Source organism: Camellia sinensis, chromosome 2 (assembly GCF_055761805.1).
Source record: "Camellia sinensis isolate YWXY chromosome 2, ASM5576180v1, whole genome shotgun sequence".
NCBI classification, from domain to species: domain Eukaryota; kingdom Viridiplantae; phylum Streptophyta; class Magnoliopsida; order Ericales; family Theaceae; genus Camellia; species Camellia sinensis.
Window position 1 is genome coordinate 95,988,925 of NC_138962.1, and position 20,641 is coordinate 96,009,565.

Genomic DNA, 20,641 nt, shown 5'->3' on the forward strand with positions numbered 1-20,641 from the left:
AGTATTGAAAGTGGAAGAAATATTACATTATATTATTAATCATTGCATTGGCATATCAATTCATTTGATAATGATGAGTTTTGAAATTTGATTTGAAAACTTTGCATTGAGAAAAGAATGTTGAAAAACAAATTTTCATGAAATGATTTTGGGGTAAATATGGTGGTAAGTCTTGAAAGGTGGTGTAGATGATAGGTATCGAGCCTTCCAATTAATATTGGTAAAAATGACAGATTACAAGTGTCGAGCCTTCTAGTTAATACTAGTAAAAATGACAGATTACAGGTGTCGAGCCTTCCAGTTAATACTAGTAAAAATGACAAATTGGTAGTACTTGTATAGTTTACTTGCAGACACCAACCTAGGGATTACCTAAGTCGTATTTACCACTTTGGAATTTTATTGAAATTGTTGGATTAATATGTTTTCAAATTGGCATTATACATAAGATTTTCAAAAGATGAGAAAAATATTTCAAGCATGACATGACATATGCATTCATCTCTTAAAACTGTATAAAATGTATTGATACTTTGTTAAATGTTATTATGAATTGTTTAACTGTTTGATTCCATTGACAAATGGGTAATTGAATGAATTGAAGAGGATGTCTTATTGCTTTTGAAGCATGTTTATTTATTTAAATTAACTAGTTGTGATTAATTAAAATAAATTAGATGCAAGAGATTATGCAATAGAATCATATGGTTTTGACATGATATGATTTCACGTATATGTATGACTATTTTGGTACTTGCATATCTTTTTATATTTTAATATGAGATTGTTTGGTGAGTTAGTGGTTGCTCACCCCCTGCCTATACATGTGTATAAGAAATGCTTTTTAGATTTGAATATCAAACGATGGGTTTTACCATTTTATAAGTGTAATGTAGTGATGGATTGTACTACTTCATTTGTTTGTTTGGCTGAGTGCTGTTTTTTTTGTAAAGAGTAGTGTCATCTCTTTTATTATAAGCCTCAGGGAATTTCTTTTATTTGTATGAAAATTTCATTGTTGTATCATGAGAGGAAATATATATATTTAATTATTTATCATTTCATCAAATGATGAATTGACATTTGTAAATGGATTTGATTAATGAATATTAGTAATTTTATTCGAGTAATAAAATACGAGGCATGACAAAATAAGTTAAGAGAAAATAGATTGGGATGATTTGGTTATATACAACGAAAACCAACAGAGACAGTAATGAAGAGATGCAATACAATGATGGTAAATGAAAATGTTAGAGGAAGAAGCAGACCTAAATTGATGTGGGCTAATATAGTAAATGGAGATATAAATCTCCTTGGCCTTTGATAGAATCAGATAGAGAAAAAAAATTCATGTAACTAATCTTATCAGATGGGACTTAAGACTTGATTTGGTTTAGTGTTACACTAAGGTGTACCCTTTAAATTAAGCTAGTAAATAGAAAATTTTAATATTAATTATTGAATTGCAATTTTTAATTAAACTTTTAATTTAAAAATACTACAAATATAAATAATTAAATATACGCGATCACATCATATGTTATAAATTAAATCATGCTAAAGAAATAGCACTTTCACTGAACATATTTATCATGTTGAAATATGACATCAATGCGATTAAAATAACATGATTTGCAAAATAGACCCCAAAATAGTATTTGATCCACTAGAACAAAATGAAAATAAAATGATTATTCCATTAAAATATTTATTTCTATATTTAGTTAAATTAAAAACTAATGACAAATGCATTACAAATGTAATAATTTTTTATCATTTTAAAATAATAGTCATTCCATAAGAAAACTAATAGAATCGTCATTCGATTCTATTTCTCATTCCAATGTATCAAATAGAGCAAGAATAGGCTAAACTAAAAAAGGTAGACAAAATACACATTTAAGAGATGGATTTTACTAGAACTTTTGTATAACATCACTTAGCCTAGAATGATTTTAAATAAAACGTTTAACAGTGGAAGTTCAAATTTATCATGATCCAAACAAATCTAAACGTGGAACTTCAAATTTATCATTATCCAAGCAAATCTAACAATTTTTTTTTTCATCACGACCACTTAAACTATTACAAATATCACTCTACTCTCTTTATTTATAAACTTGTACATTTTGATCTCTTCAGCTTTAAAAATGTATCATCACTTTCACCCCTTCAAAACACATCCAAAAGAAGTATATTTATATAATTTCACAATTAAAAAAGTCAACATATACCGAGATATTTGTTAATAATAGAGACAATATTGGTATAATTAACCCTACAAACACAAGTAAAATGGTGAAGGCAACAAAACACTTTCAATATACCACCAAAATCTCAAAATAAAGCCAACCAAAACACAGATTTTGTTCCTTTATTTGGCTTTAGTTTCATTTTTAGTACTCTTAACCCAGACTAATATCAAAATCTCAAAATGAAGCCAACCACAAACACAGATTTTTGTTCCTTTATTCAAAATAGTTTCCTTTTTAGTACTCTAACCTAGACTCTAAGATCAAAATCTCAAAATAAAGCCAACCAAAACACAGATTTTTGTTCCTTTATTCGATGTAGTTTCCTTTGAGTACTCTTTAACTCTGGTCTCTTTAAGTTGCAGAGCAAACATATTTGACTGCATTGGTTTACCACGGGGATCGAAACAAACTTAGCCTTGCAAGCCAATAATACCTGCATGCAAGTAAATTTACTTATTAGAACTTTGGGATTACATAATCAAAAGGTAGAATAGCAGACATGGACCAATAGGGAAACATCAGCAAGTGTCCATCTTCTGAAGAACTAATGTAATTATAAAAAATAAAAAATAAATATAAAAATAGAAGAAGAAGAAGAAGAGAGCTCCAGTCTACTGGAACAGGAGAGAAGTCATGTGCATGTGAAAGGAGAAACTACTTTGCTTACCACAGGCAACCCTGCCACCAGCATTGCCGGTGCTTTTGCTTAGCTCATGTCCACCTGAAAGAAAGAAAATATATGATTAATTCATGTTTGGATTGGGATGGGGACTAAGCAGGGAAAAAAATCTTCTCTATTTTTTTGCTTTACTTAAAATCAATGTACCAATTACCAAAATGCAAAGCCCAACATCCAGATTAACTTATCCAAATGTCATGCTATTACTTGTGGGGAAGAAAGAAGGAAAATAAGCATCTGAAATAACCTAATAACTTGAGCAATCACATAAACATAAAAAAACACTTAGGCCTCGTTTGGCAAGAGGCTATTTTAGCCAATTAGCACAAAAGTTACTAAATTAGCCAAAAAACCAACAACTCATACCAAAAAGTCAAAGATTCTCTTTTCTCTCTACTTTTTGCACATCTTTTCGTAATTAGCCAAAAAGTCAACCCAAACATACAAATTTTTTTTACCTACCTTTTTAACCTGTAGCAGCGGTGGGGAGGGTGGAGTGGTGGTCGGTGGAGGAGGGGACTGATTGTTGGCGTTAAAGAAGGAAGAGGAAAAGAGATGGACAAGCTATTTCGTATGGTCATGTGCATGGGTAAATAAAGATAGTGTTCTTGTTTGTTCTAATTTGCTGAGAGATAGATTGGGTGCGTTGACAATTTTACCTTGAAAAATCGTCACATGCAGTACATGTGACAATTTTCCATCAAAGAATTGGATGTCCATTAATGATTGTCTTTATTAGACACAAATAAAATTAAGGGGCAAATTTGTTACAATTGGAATTGCAGGGATCAAATTGACAAAAAGAAAAGAAACTGTTGGCGTAATTTGCCCATGTCTCTCTCACTACAAATAAACCCACAGATTTATTGTAAATTAATACCTAACTATAGTGATAGTGATGCATTGTTGAACGGAGGTGCGAGGAAAAGCAGTAGTTGGTAGCTTTGGCTGGAGACTAAGGAAAAGAAAGAGGGAAGATATGAGAGAGGGAGAAAGAGAAGATAGAAAGAGATGAGTGGTGTGTGACAGACTAATAGTTATAGAAAGAAAAACTATGCTTTCAATGGAAAAAGAAACTATGCTTTCAAGAGAATTATTTTTTAAGATATGTTTGAAAATTAAGTTTGTAGGTGTATCCCTATGTTTGAGATTATAAGCCATGCTAGATTCCTGATCACTATGATCTACGTAGCACAAACATAGACACGAGACACAACAAAGAAACTTAGACAACAATTTTAAAAAATGTTGGACACAATACTATTGGGACACATACAAAATTTATAATTTTAAAATTTTACTATATATCAAATATATGAATAATTTATTCAAATGGAAAAATAAAAATTAAATAAATAAATAATAATAATAATAACACTAATTAACTTAAACATTAAGACATCATTCATGTGAAATATTATATTCTAAAGAATGCAAAAACAATTGTAGACCATTGAATGAGGTAGAGGCCATGTATGGCGCCGTTTGGGAAGAGGTGGGTGAGGCTAATATAGCCTAAAATGAGAAATAAGCAAAAAAGTGGCACTGTTCACAGTTTTTTCAAAAAAAAAAAAAAAAAAGCCCTTTATATCAATTTAAAAAATAAAAAGTTAGGGAAAAATTTGTCATTTTAAATTTAAACATCATTTCAACACACTTTCTAATACAAGAACTCAACTAAAAATTCATCTCATCTTCCCAAACACAAAACTAAAATAGCCTACTAAAATAGCCTACTAAAATAGCCAAAAAGCCAAATGGCCTACTAAAATAGCCACTTCCCAAACGAGGCCTATATATAATAGATTCACGATACAATTTAGGAAACAATATAAATAAGGAAATAATACTAAATCAGTGATCGACACAATCACAGATTATATTCATAATACTAAGGCCAAGTTTTGCATATTGCAAAAAAGCAAAAAAGCCAAAAAGTTACTTAAAAAGTTAAAAATTTAACACTATTCACCAAAAGTCAACAATTACGGCTGCACAACTCTCAATTCTAATTTTTCCCTACAAATCAATTTTTACAATTTTTTATTACACATTTTTCCATAAAAAGTCAAAAAGTTAACCCAAACATCCATATTTTCTTCCTCAATTTTCTAGTCCAAAAAGACAAAAAGTGCACTTATTTAGGACACCCCAAACAACCCCTAAAAATAAAAAGATTCTATATACTCTAATTTCTATATTCAATAGTACATACCATACTAATGACAAAACTAGTATGTTGGTTAATACAATATTGACTATAACTAAACCCACCAACGATACTTATCAGAATAGTTGGAATGATACAGAATCGGACAAAATTACAACCGATATTGTCTAGATTAGACTGGAAAAAATCCAAAACAATAATGGGTCTACTTTCTCTTGATTTGTTGTTAGTACAGTATACTTCCTCCAATACAAAACAAAACTACAACATATACCCTCTCAGGAGTTGACTCATTAATTTCGATCACAATTCAGACCTTCCTATTTTAGCAAATTTGTAAAGCCTTTCACATAGGGGTGGCCATGGGGTCGATGGCCCGCCCAACCCAACCCAACCCAACCCAACCCAATATTCTTAGGGCTTGGGAAAAATATTTAGCCCATAAGGCTGGGCTGGACCAAAATTTTGAGTGCATTTAATTTTTGAGCTCGACATGGGATAAAAAATTTTAGCCCACTGTGACCCCAGCCCGGCTATTTATAAAATATTAAAGGCAAACTTCACTTTACCTCCTTGTGATTTGGGCCATGTACAGTTTACCTCCCTAACATTTTGAAATGACCACATAACCCCCTTGTGGTTTGTGGACTGAATTGCACCGTTAAGTCCGTTAACGATTTAATGAAAAAGACTAAAATAGCCCTATATTTTTGTCATTTGTTTGAAAGGCAAAGTACACTTTAACCCCCTGTACTTTATTTCATGTGCAATTTAACCCTTTGAACTTCGAAAATGACCATATAACCCCCAATTATGTCTGCCACGTGTTTCACAGTTGTTGTTAAGTTAGATGAAATGTTTAACGATGCATTTCAGTCCACAAACCACATAGGGGTTATGTGGTCATTTCTAAATGTCAAGGAGTCAATTGCACATGGCCTAAACCAAAGGAGAGTAAAGTGAAGTTTGCCCAAACATTAATATTAATATTTATATTATTTAGCTACAAAATAAACTAAAAAAATAATAAAGGTCAGGAAAAGTACGTATATCTATATTTCATTCTAGAGCTTAAATTAAAAGCTACTTAAACGATCATATTTATTTTACAATTGAATTTTGTTAATGTTTTAAATTCAAATCATTATTAAAATGGTCTAAATAATTTAATAGCACTTCAAGATGAAAAAAATAAAATAAAATTAATAGGTCATATCTATTGGATTAAGTGGACAGGCTTGGAATGACACATACTCTTACTATATAGTATTGGACTGGCTTGACCCGGCCCAACCCAATGTTTGTCCACCCCACTTTTTCACAATCCATAACTTCCTACCCTTCCACTACACATACAAGAGTAGAAAATATCCCACTTACAGAAACAACTTCAAAATTTTCCTAGCCTCAAACCACCTATTGCTGGCACTATATTTACACTTTAAAACATCAGTGTCATCCATTAACTCTCTTGCCTAAGTAGTCCACAAAACCATTCACATATAAAGCTGATTGCTAGCACTTGAATCTGGAATTCAATAAGCCTAAGTATCATAAGACCACCAATAGAACCCCTAGCCACCAACATTGGAAGTCCTATATTCCAAATCATAGACTATCCTAAATTTGCCATATTATGAATCTAGATAGCAGAACCTAATCAAAATTGCCCTAAACCTTTCAAAGGCAAATCCTATTTTACTCTTTAAACCTCAAAAGCAATGAATGATTGAGTGTATGGGTTATAATATCCACCTCCCCTCCAAAAAATAAATGTTTGTGCCAAAACCAGTACTTCAGGTCACAATACTATGAAAGCTACGTACAGGAGCCACATGAAGCCCAATATCACTCATTCTAGAAGATCAATGCATATGGAAAATTAAAGGAAGTCCTACAAAGTCTTGCAACAGTATAGTTCAAAATTCCTTCTTTTCTACCAAAGAGTGAATAGGGAGAATCGGCAACCAAATAGGGACTTTAAAAATAAACAATCAACATATAGAGACGAATTTAACATACCCCACATGAAAGTAAGACCCCCCACCAAGTAAAACACCACTCTCAAACAAATTCAATCCCTATTGTAGCTGCTGAATCGTACAATGTGAAGAAGTGAATAACCTTCAGCTGAACACTAGCATAACTGAAATTATACACACAGATATCATGGTAATCCATCCAAAGGAATGTTAGAATCTGAATTTTACCCAAGTTGACCTGTAACTCTTGCTTGACAAGGTAAGAAAATACAACTCAGCATCTTTGCTTCCGCTTAAGAGTGACCAAAAGAGATTGAGATTGACATCTACATACAATTGCAAGAAATTTCCCCAGCCCAGTGCATCCCAAAAGGGAAGTAGGAAGATTTTCTTTTCCTTTTTGTGTTTCTAATAATTAAGGGAGACGACTGATACCTAGTCTTAAACCATAGAGTACCGGAAAATCCTACAGCATAAATATTCCTGATGCCCAGAAGTGTATCAAAATAAATGTGTCACCAGAGACATCTCCAGCTTACTCCAAAATCCATCACGAATAGAGTATAGATAAGAAACTCACAGCTTACAAAGTTAAATCAAGTTTAAATAACACAACTAATGCATCTACACTCTGTTTACTCTTACATAAGCAATTTGTTTCGAGAAGAATGGCCCAATTCCCTACGCCCTGATATTCTACTATTTTTAACATGTTTCCCACCAAACCAATTGGCTCGAACTTCTAAATGACTAATAATCCTTTAATAACACATTGCAACAGTGCTTTGAAGTTGTGACAATATTATGGCTTGAATTTCTAAATGACTACTAACTCTATTCATTCCAAATTTTTGTAAATTTTTTTTTTCAATCCTTGTAAGCCAGGGTGCATAAAGGAGTAATAGAACAAAACTAATTGAAAAATATCTTATTGCTCTAAATTTTACTCATACCCTTGCCAAGATCATCGGGATCTGCATGGACGACAACAGCCCTCCCAATAATGGAATTCGGACCACAGAGAGGAATCTGCAAGCATATGCCAACAGCTTAAAATGAAGAATGTTCATAGTCCCATGTCTTTAGAAACATAAAAATTAGAAAAGAATAAGATCAAACCAACACAACGAAACAAAAATAAGAAGAATTAATTCACCTGCTTGTCAACAATTGTGAAATTAGCAGTACCTAAAGCACAGAAATACATGAAAATATGTTAAAAGGATAAGGAACCTTCAAATATCCAAAATATGCTACAGATCTAGCCTTGAGATACTCAAACAGTACTAGATGCCTCCATGTCTACAAGAGAGTCAACTAAAGCATAGTTCTAGCAGAAGAGAAAATAAAGTAATTATTAAATAATGGCAGGCAGAAATAATGTGGCAATCAACCAATTGTGGATGAAAATAGTACACAGTATTGAAGAGCACAGTGCATACCATCGCCACCAACTGTCACATTACCCAGATCACCAGCATGGCGAATCTCATCTTCAGGAGCACCATGTTCTCTGCCAGCAGGATTAAAATGTGGTCCTAAGAATTTTAAAAATAAAAATACTCAGAATTAAAAAAATTATGTAGTAGAGTAAGAAGTGAATTCTTACTCTCTGGTTTTGCACAAACTCATAATGATGTAATGGTACAAATAAGAGTGGAAAAGAAAGAAAAAGAAAGCCAGTAATCATATAGCACCAGTTGACATGCAACCATTTGTTGTATCTCCAAGGGCATGGACATGGAAGCCATGAAGCCCAGGCTTTAGGCCAGAAACATTTCCCGTAACATTTGTTGGACCTGAAAGTAAAAATATAGAGAACTAAATTAGACAGGAAAATACTCAGAATAGCAATACAAGTTGCACTATGTTGGCTACCCAATTTAATTAACTTCTATTACCATTTCCTTCTTGGGTGAAGTAGATAGTTCCACTCACACCCTCATTGCTACTAAGAACAGCAACAGCTTTCACCATTGTTCCACGTGATCTAAGCATAGAGTTAGAGAAAGGCACACAGTGAATTCATAAACACTGATGGTGGAAGCATTGAGCATAAGAAGATATTGAAATCTCCTTCACCACAAACTCATAGTATAAAACCCAACAAGGTATTTAAGGGCAATTAGAAACATAAAAGCACAACTTACAGAACAAAAACAGTAAACCAATGCTTAAGTAAAGAAGAAGCTTCTCAAAATCACATCAGAAAACTATGTTGACTACAATGTGTACACTAATATTACATATAATCATATAAACCTATCTTCCATAGATTCTTAACATCAGAAAATTTTGAATAAGAAATAAAAGAGAAATAGAAATACAATCAAATTGATCATGGCCTCTCTTATAATTAGCTGTGAAATAATATTCACCACTCATGTACGAAGCCACATTATGACCTATGTATAGGACATTTCACAAAAAGTTCAAATATGCATGGACTCCAAACTCTAATAAAAGATTCATACATTGATAAATTCACATGTTCCAACCAAAAAAATTTAAAATGATTTTATTTGTTGCAGCTTGGGTGCTTATGATTTTTTTATTTTTTATTTCTTGGCAGTGTTGGTCACAGTATTTGTTGTAACTTCTATTTATAGGTTGCTGACAAAAAATTACTTAAAAGGCTAAAAAAGCCGAGTATTGGAAAGTTGGGGTTTTCACTTATGATTTTAGATTATTAGCTAGGCATATCAAGAGTTGCAACAAATAGGGTCAATGAAGTGTATAGCCAGCAAAAGGAAAGAAGGACAAAGTAGTATAAAACTTGAATTGTATGGAAAAACCCATAAAAGACCATCACATGACCACTTAACAATATAAAATATGTTTTTTAAAACCCCCTCTTGTGCCTGTAGATGTACACGTTTTCGTAACCATTTTTGCTAGCTCCATATTCGGTCTATTCAATCATTTTAATTTTTCTCACTAAATTCAGAGATGTGTGAAGAGTTTTTGGGTAGATTATTTGATGAATTTGTGTTGACAATTGATCTCATTTTTTTCGACATGCATTTTTCCCCTGATGATCCACATGTTTGAAGTTGATTTTGATGGATTCTATATAACTAAAAATTTCAAATTTGCAATAACTTGTTGAGCAACCCATTGAAAGAATATGGAGATGCCACTGGTTGCCCCCATGGGACAAAATCCTAGTTCCATCCTTGTCGCCATTGAAGCCTAAATTCAACTAATGCTTTAGCTAAAGCCAACTTTCCATGACATCATATAGAAAGAAAACAAAACCACAAATTAAATTTGAGCAACCAGGAAGATTGGTTGCTAGGAAAATAAGAAATACTGTGAATCCGTAACACAGGAAACAAACCAAACCTTAGTACCAGGAACCTCCTACTTAGGTGATGTTTCTTACTGAGAAACGCATTTACGCTCCCAAGTAACAAAATAATTCCCGTCGAGGAAGAAACTTGCTCACAACTGAGATAAAAACTCTTAAACATACAAATATCAAATAAACAAAAGAAAAACAACCTAAACTTATTATAGTACTTTCTATTTACATAATATTTATTCATATTTGACCCAAAAAAAAATTATAATTGACATCAATCTCAAATATTTATTTATATTTTAACACATACTTCACAACTACGTAGAAAAAATAATTATTAGAATATATTTATATATTTAATATATGAAATATATATATATATATATATATATATATATATATGCTTCCATAGGCACCCCCAACCTTAAAAACTTCTATATGTTGTCACTCTCCCTCCCTCACTCCATGCAACTAAGAACCAAACTACTCACATTTTGTTGGGATTTATTCCACATCCCCCAAATGCAAATCAAAGCATACACACACCAAAGAGAAAAATAATCATACCAAGATTTATGTGGTTCAACACCAATTGCCATCATCCACGGGAGAGGGATACTCCACTATATGAATAAAAATAAATAATACATGTGAGATGGTCAAAATACTCAAGACTCGCACCACTATCCGAACCCCATGCTGAAGGATAGATGAACACTCACTTATCCCGATGCCTACACTATTTTTTCTCTTACCTCTTACATTTCTATTTTCCCTCACTACTCTCTTAATCTCCCCTAAACCTATAGTCTCCATGACTATTTATAATAGTCTACCCAAAAAAAACCTAGTTTCATACAATTAGTTAAGCAAATCCTACAGATATTGAGTTTCCCAGTAGATTTCAGACTTTCCTATCGTAACCCAAAAACATATATAAACCAACCTATCCACATATATCACATGAGTGGACTAATCCTAACACATTTAATTCATGTTCAATTCATTAGAAGTTTGTTTCAAAATCAACTCATTAGGTAAACATGTGAAGTTTTAATGCATTTTGCAACGGGAAAATTAGTGGAAAGTCCCATTAGAGGAACTCGTTTAATCATAGATCCTAAGAAAATTCTTATAATCCGTTAAATACTATACATTTGAAATTGTATTCTAGGGTATCTTTTTTTTGGATTTGGATGTTTTTTCATGACAATTTTACCCTTGTTTTGGTCAATGGGCTTATATGGCAATTTTTTTTTAATGTTTCATAACTTAAAAATTTTATAACTTTCAAAATACACAACTGTTTTTGATAAAATTTACATTTTTTAAAACTACTCAATGAAATCTATCAAATAAAGTCTCAATTGAATATAAAATTATGTAAAATAAAAAAAAGTTAAAAAATTCACTCTTTTTTTTTTTTTGGATTTAAGTGTGAAATATTTTCACTTAAAAATTTACACTTTCAATAAATGGTTTATTATAAGAATCCTCCTCTATGCATTTATATATATAAATATAATAGTGTGAATCTTTCAGTAAGTGTGAAAATGTTTACTCTAGTAAAAAAAATGTAAGGTTTGGCACGTACAATTTTTGTTTGTCATTAACAACTTTTACACTTTTTAGAAATTCACACTTCTTCAAAAACTGAAGGTGTGAATATTCACACTTACATTTTTTGTCATAATTTTACGTGTGAATTTGATATTTACAAGTTTTACCCTTCTTAAAAATTCACTCTATTTTATTTATTAAAAGTTTGAATATTCGCACATGTAAAATATTCACACTTTTATTTATAAACTTTTACACTTGCAAAAATTTACATTTACGATTAAGTTGTTGTGCATCAATTTAAATATAAATAGTACGATTATAAATATATGTTGGCTTATATTTCCTTTCCCCTTTATTTAGATTTATGTAGATTAAGGGAGGTTTTGTACATCTTCGAGAATAACGCAAGGCAAAATCAAAAATTTCTCAGAAAATTTCGACATACATGAACTGATCCACCCATAATTTCTATATATAGTGGTGAATCAATTTCTTTTTAACAGTAATTGAGGCATTATTGATAAATGGTGTTTCCGTCATTAGTTACAACATGGGACTTTACGGGTTAATAGATAATTAATAGGACTTAATGGCCTACAAGTCCCATATATAGAATTTATTGTTAAAAACACCATTTTGAAATTCGTTCTAAGTTTGGCTTAAGTTTATATGCACTATGAAATTATAAAATACTAAACTACTCAAATTAGACTTATGACCGGCCGGCTTGATTGTAGCTCATTTGAAATTAGCTCAAAAATAAACAAACAATTTTTTAAAGTTTTCAATCCAAGCTTGAGCAACCACAACTCAGGATCATTTACAGGCCATCACAGCAACAAAGTACATCAGACTTTCTAAATTTGTAAAATTGCATTTCCCTTATTCTCATCAACCAATCACAAAGTCAACATACTTGAACAATAAAAGAGTCATCAAAACCTACACATACCTGGATTCAAAACCGATTAGATACGAAAATAATGATTCAATTCACACCCACAAAAAAAAACAAAAAACAAAAACAAAAAAAAAACCAACAACTATTGATAAAGAGTCCAAATCGCTCGAGCTTCAATAACTCTTAATATAATACAGACTTCGCCAAGAAAATAAATTTTGAAGAAGAATCAAAGATAATATTCATTAGAAAATAAAAAATTAAAATTACGAAGAACAAAATGCCTCATTGATTGGAAATGAAAGTACATGACCGAAACACAACACAGAGAGTTGAGCTTACCGGAAAATGAGTGGGAGCACTAATTAGTGTTCCCACTAATGATGTGGCAGTAGGCCTCATCATGAATGATTTGATGTTTTGACCTTGGTGTTGTATTTTTTTTTTTTTATTGAGTGTCATGTCATTAGTGATCTTTTTAGAGCTCTAAAATTAGTGGTCTCTATCATTGGAGCTCACCTCAGAACACCCCAAAGAGAGAGAGAGAGAGAGAGCAACACAAATCAGGCGATAATAGAGAATGAAGCAGAAGGTTCTGGACTTCATACGTGTTTACATTGAAGCAAGCCAGTTTTTCGCCTAGTTTTCAAAAATTGTTGCCACATGTCGTCGGAAAATGGGTGGTTTCATTTTCAATTTTTTTTTAAATAAATTATTAATAGATTCGATTTAATTCTCATCAAATTCTATTAAAAATAAAATTTTACTTGAAACATATTATTTTACTAATTTTTTAATTTTTTTTATTAAAATATGAGATGACAAAATTAGTATATTTGGAATATTTTTTATTTTTTTATGAAAAGATACGTAAAAAATAGAAAAAAAAAAGAAGAGAATCATTAAATTTTTTGTATAATTTGTTAGATTTTTAGCTTTTTTAATAATTGTTTGACTTTTAATTTAAAATGTAATGCTACCAAACGAGGCCTAAGTATTAATAAAATCATCACTAAATATAATTTTTTTTGATGATTTTTTACATATGTCGTTAAAATTTAATTTTGTCACGGTTTTATAAATTGTCGCTAAAATTATAATTAGTGACTTTTTTTGTGATGAATTTTTTAAACTATTGCTGAAAGTTAAAATTAGTGACATTTTTTGTGACAAAAACTTATAATTAGTTACATTTTTTATGACAAAATTTTTAAACTATCGCTAAAATTAACAATTAGCAATTTTTTTAATAGTGTTTGATAAAAAATGTCATTAATTATCATAGAATTTATTATGGGGATTTTTTTTAAGGTTCTTGATATTAAGCTTTTATAGAATAAAGGACACTCAATATTTTCATAATGTCTAAGGTCCCTCAAAATTGATTCAGAGAAAATTCAATCCAGAGAATTTCTCTGGACGAATTTTCTCTGGACTTCACAGAGAAATTCTGGTTCACAAGACTTCATTATTATTGAGAATTTCTCTAAGCTATAAATTTGAATTGTTGAGAATTTCTCTAGACTATAAATCTATAATATATTGTCGGGTGTATTCACAATGCTTCAAAATTTCTCTGCTTTGTTCTTACCTAATCCAGAGAAAATTCAAAGCACTCCAGAGAAGTTCAAAATTTCTTTGCTTTGTTCTTACTTAATCCAAAGAAAATTCAAACCACTCCAGAGAAATTCAAAATTTCTCTACTTTGTTCTTACCTGATCTAGAGAAAATTTAAACCACTAGAAAAATTCTTTCTCCAGAGAAATTCTTTGATAGTCTTCATCATCTTCTTTCTACACCAAATAAACAGCTGTAGCAGCACCATGAAAGCCATAGAAGCAACAACACTTTGATAGCATTAACACAAATGCACAATAAGGCAAATGATTAACTGGAGGTAGCTTGAGGCAATAACAGTATCAACTCCACCCATCAATGGCTCAATTTGACCCTTCTAGAATAAGCTAGACAACAAGCAGATACAACAACTACAAACCAGCTACCTATGATCTCACTTGAGTCAACAACAGCTTAAAGAAAAAAAAAAAAAACACACAGCTACAACTCTAGAGAAATTCTGGGAATCCAAATTTCTCTGAACTGGACTTCTCAGAGAAATTCAATAGACTTGATCATCTTTAAACAATCTCTCCACGAGTACTTCTCTCCCAAGCTCTTCAACACAGCATGCAATTCCTTCGTCGATATCGATCCATTCACATCCTAACCCTAACTCAGACCAAAAGCCATCAATGTACCTGCAGGACAAAGAAGAGGTGAAGAAGGTGTTCAATCACTTCGACGCCAACGGCGACGGCAAGATCTCAACGACGGAGCTCGTATCAATCATGAAAGCTCTCCAATCCAACACATCGGAAGACGAAGTGAGGCAGATGATGGAGGAGCTCGACACCGACCTCGACGACTTCATTAGTCTCAAAGAGTTTGCTAGTTTTTGCAAGGGCCGCGGCGACACCGTCGGAGCTGCCGGAGACAACGGCGATCTAACTAGGCTAAAGGATGCCTTCGAGTTGTATGATCAGGACAAGAACAGAGTGATCTCGTCTTTGAGATCGATGAGAGAGAGAGAACGAGAGAAAAGAGCAGTAGGAGAGAGAAATAGAGAGCGTGAGATATATCAAATTTCTCTGTGATAGATAGGTGTGGGGTTTAGGAATTTTAGACATCAAAAAATAATATTGTGAATCTCTTCTATTACTAAAAATGAGAGAGAGACCTTAGACTAATTTTCCCATATTAAATTCACCTATTACCTACACACGTAAGTTCCTTTTTTAATGAAAATAAAAATTTATATAGTTTTATGGTTTCTATACAGTTATAATAAAAAAATATTAAAAAAAATATTTATTATGTTTATATAATTTTTTCATAAAGTAAAGGGTGATTCTATTTACACATCACAAATTCTTTTACTACAAACCATTTTTTAAAATTTTTCTTATTGAGTGATTCTACTTACACCACTAGTTTATCTTTTTACACCCTTCATATGAGATTTTTTTTTTTTTCTTTCTAATTTTATCCATGTGTGAAATTACTTTTAAGAATAAAAGACTAAAATTAAATATATTTTATTATGTTGTTACACCCATTGCTCTTAAATCCATACTGCTTTTCTTCCCTTCTCAATTTTTCTTTTCTGCTACATATATCTTTTCAAAAAGTGAGAATCATAGTGTTTTGATCATAGAAGAAAACAATGGATGAAGAAACAGTGGTGAAGAACCAGAAAAAAAATGTGAAATTGTGAGTTTTTTTATTTGTTTAGTAAGTTTTCGTTTCGTTTTTTGAAAAAGTTCTCCGACTTTTGTTTAGTGTGTCAAAACCGTACAAAATAAAATAGTTTGGAATCACATTGTTAAACAAAAAATATATGTCTGGTAGCCCATTGTTGAATAAAATATACATTTCCAATAACCCAAGACCGAACTTTTTTAATTTGTTCGGTTCCTCGTTACCGTGCATTTCTATTTTTATTTATGTATATATATATATATATTTTGGCTTGCAAGGATTATGCGTCTATTCATTGCAGCAATGCAAGTACAATCATTCGACTGCTAAACATGTTGAAGAGCACTCATTTGTTGGTAGATTATCTAAGGAGGAAACATCCTTGTTATTTAACATGTCAAAGAGTATGGTACAGCTGAAAGAGATATTGATTACATTGAAACAAAAGGATATGTTTAATGCGACAACAATAAAGGCAATCTACAACGCACGTAAAACGAAAAGTGGCTGAACAAATTTATTTTAGTTCGGTAACATGACACTGGAGTAATCTAATTTGTATAACAATGTATAACCGAATAGACACTTCATAAATAGGCTCCAACTAATTTTGTGTTTAAGTAAAGTAAAATCATCTAATCAAATGGCAACAAATGGCTAGAAAAAATTAGTTTGTCTGGTAACACGGCGTTGGTGTAATTCATATTCTTTACCATTGTATTACCAAAAGCTATTGGTGTAATGACAAACAAAAAAGGTTTTGAAGAGTTTTTAGTTTAGACTTAGTTTTGGTAGTATAATGGGTGTAATGAAAATCACATTTTTTTTTAGTGGTGTAATGAGATAGAGGGTGTAAGGAGGTAACCTAGTGGTGTAACTAGAATCACCTCTTTCTTATTACATCTTTATCTCTCTAGTCAATTACATTTTTAACCTTCACACTAATTTCTCAATCCACACCCCATTCCACCACACCACCCCCGCCCCCACCAGCCCTAACCTTGAGCCTAACCTTAACCCAAGCCATCGTTGCTCGTCATAGCCCATTATTGTCACCATTCGACAAATCTCACCAACAACCTCACTCCCCCACCTACAATCAACCCCATCAACCAACCCTGCCATCGCGATTCAAAACTCCATCATAACCCCAAACATCCTCCATAGCAGAGAGATAGAAAGAAGCCCAGGGTTTGCGAGTTGCAGCAACGGGCGTGGCGTCGAGCTCTGTGGCAAGGCCACCGTCGATGATGACATAGCTTCCGCACTAGCCTAAGAAATCTGTCATCAACTTCAAAGATTGTGCAGTTTTCTATCCCATTTCCGACAACTTTAGAGGGTTACGATTGGTGGTAAGGTGAAAGCGTAGGGAGCGAGGCAAAGGTAGAGGAGGGCGAAACGGCTAGAGAGAAGCAACGCCGGCTATGATGGTCATGGGCCAATAAGGGAGTGGGAGCTGCATTGGTGCCTGAAATAAGGGGGTCACGACGACGATTTTTTGTGATGCTAGCAGTTGTTCATGATGTTAGGGTTTGAAGAGAAGAAGAAGAGGGGCTAGGGGTGGAGATAGGAGATGACAGCAGTGGCGATTTTAGGTGACGACAGCTGTTGATGGCGTGCCAGTGGTGGTGGCGGTGGTGGCAGTGGATTTGAGGTTGGAGAAGAAAAGGGTATTTTATTAAAAAATAGATAGTGTGTATAAATAGAAAATGAAAGACTTTAAATTGAGTGTGGTGTGAACTGAGAGAATGGTGTGTCTTGAGAGGATTGGTGGTATTCCAATAGAATTAACCTAAAGTAAAAACAATTTAAAAATTTTAAATATTTATTTTTGTTAAACTAATTGGAATTTTTTTTAAAAAAAAAAAAAAATTGAAAATAATTTTATGGTTTTTGACGCTTGGGCATTTTGGTATTTTTAAGTTGAAAATAAAAGAATAAAATAAAACAAAAATGCAATTATTATATATATTTTTGTAAAGTGTTCATTTTTCAAAAATTCTATTCGAAGGGGTGTTAAAACAATCCTATTTTGATTAGGCTATTAAACCAACTAAACTCTTCAAACTCGACTCATGCTTGATTTGATAAAAGTGTTGAGCAATCTTACGTGTGCACGTGAAACTAAACATAACAAATTAAAACAAAATTAAAACAGACACAATGATTAAATAGCACTCTAGCAAATAGATTTGTGAACAGAAAAATTGGTGACCGAGACTGGTATTCAGGGGCGGAGGCACAGCAGGTCGAGTGAAATGTATTCTCTTTTTTTCTTAACATGTTTTTTTGATTAATGATTCATTATATTATTCATAACAAATAATTATTTGATACTTTGAGAACATTATGTAATATTGTTTATATAATAGTTTAAATCAATAGTATAGCAAAAAATATTATAAATTAAATATAATGAACTCATTATTTTCAAGTAGTTGGCATACCACTTAGTGTGATTCGTGATTTTCTATGCTTTGAGTATCACGTAGGCAACGCAATATGGTACTCTAAGACTGCTTAATAATTTTCATTCAAAACACATTATTTATAAGCAATGTCATATCTTTAATATTTTTTCGTCAAATAAAAATTAATTAAACTTTATAATAATTTGTGCTATAAATGATGCGTTTTTATTTTTTTAAATTAGAAATTTTGATCCATAATTTTTTGTGCTAAAATTGCAACCTTACATCATCATCCCACACCGAGCTATTCCACACTATTATAGAATTTTGATCTGTTCTTATTAATAATGAATATGTAATTTTTTATGTTTAAATTTATCTCAAAAAATTTAGCTTGTTTGGTTCTGTTTTTCATAAAACAGTTTTTAAAAAAATATACTTTTTTATTTTTCATATTTTAATATTTTCAATGAATTTTTTTTAATATTTTAAGCAATATTTTTAAATTTTTAGATACACCTAATATAAATACATTTAAAAAGTATAATATTTGTGAAAAAATATTTAAAAAATACAATAAATACCAAAATACAAAAAAAATTACGAAAATTCAGTCTATTTTTCATATTTTTGTGTATTTATTAATTTTTTAAAATATTTTTTCACAAATATTTTACTTTTTAGATATATTTAAATAAGGTGCATTTAAAAAAAATTTAAAAAATGCTTAAAATTTTAAAAATATTCTCTAAAAACAAAAAAAACATGAAAAATAAAAAACTCAGTTTTCAAAAAATTGAATTTAGAAAGCTGAAACCAAACACACTTATTATCTTAATGTTGCTCATGATTTTTTTTTAAATAAAAAATTATAATTAATAAGTGCCCCTTCTAATTTAATTTCCTGGCTCCGCCACTGCTAGTATTGCACACTATTTTCTTAAAACAGAATTTGCTCTCGCACTGGTGCCTTCAAGTTTTATGGCATCTGTCTCTCACGACACAACCATCAGAGTCTAACAGTCATAGCACACCAACTGTAAGCCTCTCGGACTAAACTGTGTTTATACTCTCTTATTGGAAATAGAAAAAATAGAACGAAAGAAATAGAATAACAATAATCAAAGTCAGACTTTAGGTCTTGCGTATGCTTTCTCTATTAAAATGGAATCCCCGCTCCTATCTTTCTCAATTCATTGATCGTCGAGCTTTCTACAAAAAAAGCGATGCAATAACATGTTCTCTTATCCAAACTTCTCACTTTGAGAGAAGAACAAAAATTGAATGACTAGAATACTGGAGGGAAAGGAAATTTATAGGCCAAGTGGTGGCTTTTTAGAGAAGGAAAGCACCTCTCTAAAACAGTAGCAGTTTCTGGTTCTAAGAGAAAAAGGAGAAAGGTTGCATCTATTCAGACCAGACTGCAACAAAAAAAGGTTTGGAGTTGATTCTGTGGGGATACATTTTCTAAGTACTAACACGTGGCTAAGGTGACGCCGACGTGTCAGCCGACGTGTCACATGTCCTGGTCATGACGCCGAGGTTATCTCGGTGAGGCCGAGGTTACCTCCGAAGATATCGGAATCCGAGATAAGCGGATAAGGCACAAGAGTCTTAGAAAAGGGGAAGACTACAGTTGGGAAAGGATAAGATTCTTAGGGAGTTTATCCCAATCCAATTAGAAGTCGAAGATTGATAGTAATCCAAAGTCCATTAGAGCTAGGCTCCTATTGGGACAAGGATTGAGATAGCTATAAAATAGAGGCACCCCTGTGGGTCTAAGGTACGCAATTTATATTCTGTCTAGTGAGTTAAGCACTATTGATTATCTTTGAGAGATATACTAACTTGATCGTCGGAGTACCCCCGAGTGGACGAACCACCGCCGGAATCTTCTCTTTCTGTTACAGGTTAGCCAGGTGTCATCTATTTTGCCAGTGTTCTCCAACTGAATACTGAGTTGGGCAGTGTGATCGGAAAATCACTTACACAATTTGGCGCCATCTGTGGGAAAGAAAGTAGAATAGTTGGTCAGTAACGGACATAAGGAAAAGATTGGGGACGACGCTCCTGCTGGGAGTGGGAGACTTATTGACCTTGATGGCGATAGAGACA

At 32.2% G+C, this 20,641-nt stretch overlaps 1 protein-coding gene and 1 pseudogene across 3 annotated transcripts; one reads left to right on the forward strand and one right to left on the reverse strand.

Annotated features, from left to right (window-relative positions):
- Positions 1 to 2,299: 2,299 nt before the first annotated feature.
- On the reverse strand, positions 2,300 to 13,571 carry LOC114270230 (superoxide dismutase [Cu-Zn]). Of its 3 annotated transcripts, none has more exons than XM_082915204.1 (8): positions 13,377 to 13,571; positions 8,991 to 9,079; positions 8,787 to 8,888; positions 8,532 to 8,627; positions 8,246 to 8,277; positions 8,043 to 8,118; positions 2,926 to 2,979; positions 2,300 to 2,691 (listed from the first exon to the last, which is right to left on the reverse strand). In XM_082915204.1, exons 2-8 carry the CDS (start codon positions 9,064 to 9,066, stop codon positions 2,669 to 2,671), a joined length of 459 nt encoding a protein of 152 aa, XP_082771330.1. In that variant the 5' UTR covers positions 9,067 to 9,079; positions 13,377 to 13,571; the 3' UTR covers positions 2,300 to 2,668. The 3 variants fall into 3 exon arrangements, with proteins under 3 accessions (XP_082771330.1, XP_028067478.2, XP_028067477.2); XM_028211677.2 differs by lacking the exon at positions 13,377 to 13,571 and adding an exon at positions 10,961 to 11,018; XM_028211676.2 differs by lacking the exon at positions 13,377 to 13,571 and having other exon boundaries at positions 8,991 to 9,087.
- Positions 13,572 to 15,109: 1,538 nt separating this feature from the next.
- LOC114270245 (calcium-binding allergen Ole e 8 pseudogene) lies at positions 15,110 to 16,626 on the forward strand (annotated as a pseudogene).
- Positions 16,627 to 20,641: the final 4,015 nt, after the last annotated feature.